The sequence below is a fragment of the Empidonax traillii genome, unplaced genomic scaffold (genome assembly GCF_003031625.1).
Source record: "Empidonax traillii isolate 1590-97213 ecotype Southwest subspecies unplaced genomic scaffold, ASM303162v1 scaffold1105:size522451, whole genome shotgun sequence".
Classification (NCBI taxonomy): domain Eukaryota; kingdom Metazoa; phylum Chordata; class Aves; order Passeriformes; family Tyrannidae; genus Empidonax; species Empidonax traillii.
Genome location: NW_020956298.1, coordinates 195,070 through 196,877, shown reverse-complemented (window position 1 = coordinate 196,877; position 1,808 = coordinate 195,070). Strand labels below are relative to the sequence as shown.

Here is a 1,808-nt window from a genome sequence, read left to right as displayed (position 1 = left end):
GACTAAAACCTGAAAAAACTTCCTGTGATGGATATAGCTCCTCTCCTGAAAAGCTTGAAACAAATTAGAAAGTACTGATAAGGATGGGAATTAAATTGGAAGAGATTCTGATCAGCAGTGTCTTGTCCAAGGTTCAATGACAGTTGAAAAAAAACAAACCCTTAATCGGGTTCCTGTGATCTCCATCAGCCTCCGCATACTGTGTTTGATCTAGACATGCTGTTTAAGCCCTTGTAATATTTTTGGTATGAACATTTTTGGTATTCTTCCTATCTCTTTTTTTTTTCCTAATCTTTAATCTAGCAATGCTTTATCAGGCAAGAGTTAAAATCTGTCTCACTTCTCAGTTTGCATCCTCATAAAGTATATTAAAATCCGGTAACTTTATGCAGCAACAACTTTTCAGAGGTCACAACAATAGGGGTCCTTGCAAAGTTCCCCGTAGCTTTCAGCTATGGAATTTCACTGTCCTTAAGATGTATCTGAAAGAATCAATTTTTGTAAATAAGGCTAAAATCACAGTAAAATTAGATTGTACTAAAACAAGTAACTGATCACTTGTAAATTGGGCTACAATTGTTATTACTACTGTTTTAAAACCAAATGTTTTAACCCACAAAACCTCCAACATTTTAACATACAACCTTATCTGCAGTATCATTTCAGGTACTGTTGATGATGCATGATGTTCACATCTCTTGTAAACTTGCATGGCAAAAGATTTCCTAGATATCAGTTACACTAAATCTTAACTCAGAAGGATCATGACATTGAAAAGGCAAAGGCATGTCTCATAAATGCACCTAATGGAAAATACAGTGTCTCCTGTCTTTTCTCTGCAGGAAACCCCACAACTCCTTACACTGATTTTTCTGTTTGTTTGTTTTTGCGTTTATTTTGCAGGCCTGATATTTTATATTGTGGGCGATGAAATTTAGCATCTTATCTTTCAGAGTGCAGTCTAAACATCAGCTAAGCCAAGTGGATGTCAATTGTCTGTAATGTTTGGCTGTCACACATTTCATCTCTCAGTGTGTGCATGTTCTTGTGAATCCTGCACACATACCTCTCCCTGAGAACTTGGCCCCAATCCTTTGGAAGCTATTTTGGATGTGAATGGATTTTGTACAAAGAATGAGATAAAGGAAAAAAAAACAGGTTTTGGCTAGAAAGGCAAGCTAATGATGTTTTCCTTTCCAAGGAGGGGACACAGGGTGGTCTAGAGTGCTGCCAGCACCTCTGGAATTCCAAGGCTGATTTTTAATCTTGTTTCAGTGGGATACAGGGCATATTATAGGATCCAAACTTTTGTTTTCTCACATGGAAAAAGGTCTTTATAAAGTGAGATTATAGTAATCCTTGAGTTTCCATGAACTCTGGACAAACTTATCCTAGATGATGGTAAACTAAGCTCCTATCACACACGGCCTTCCTCAGGCATAAAACACCAGTGTGTAATCCAGAGCAGTGTTTAATTTTTGATAGGTTATAGCAAGCACTGAGGCCAGTGAGATCTTTAAAAAAACCCTTCTTCTGTATTCCCAAGTGGCTTTTTGGGTGTCAGAGGAGAGGATGAGATTTGTTTGTCAGTGAGCCCCAAGATTTGTGCAGTACCATCGGGGTTACACAGATGATGTGTCTTTCAGGTCCTTGTGTGGCAGGCGTGGTGGGGCTGACTATGCCACGGTACTGCCTCTTCGGAGACACGGTGAACACGGCGTCACGGATGGAGTCCACGGGCCTGCGTGAGTATTTGGGACAGTCCCTGGGGTGGGTGGTTGAACTAACTTCTCAAGAGAGATGAAGAA

At 39.7% G+C, this 1,808-nt stretch overlaps 1 protein-coding gene across 1 annotated transcript in view; it reads left to right on the top strand.

Moving 5' to 3' along the window:
• Nucleotides 1–1,808, top strand: part of GUCY2F (guanylate cyclase 2F, retinal) — a 39,479-nt gene that overhangs the window by 26,628 nt on the left and 11,043 nt on the right. Inside the window, exon 16 of the mRNA XM_027904948.1 lies at nucleotides 1,647–1,745. Coding sequence (XP_027760749.1) covers nucleotides 1,647–1,745 — 99 coding nt within the window. The remainder of the gene's footprint in view (nucleotides 1–1,646; nucleotides 1,746–1,808) is intronic.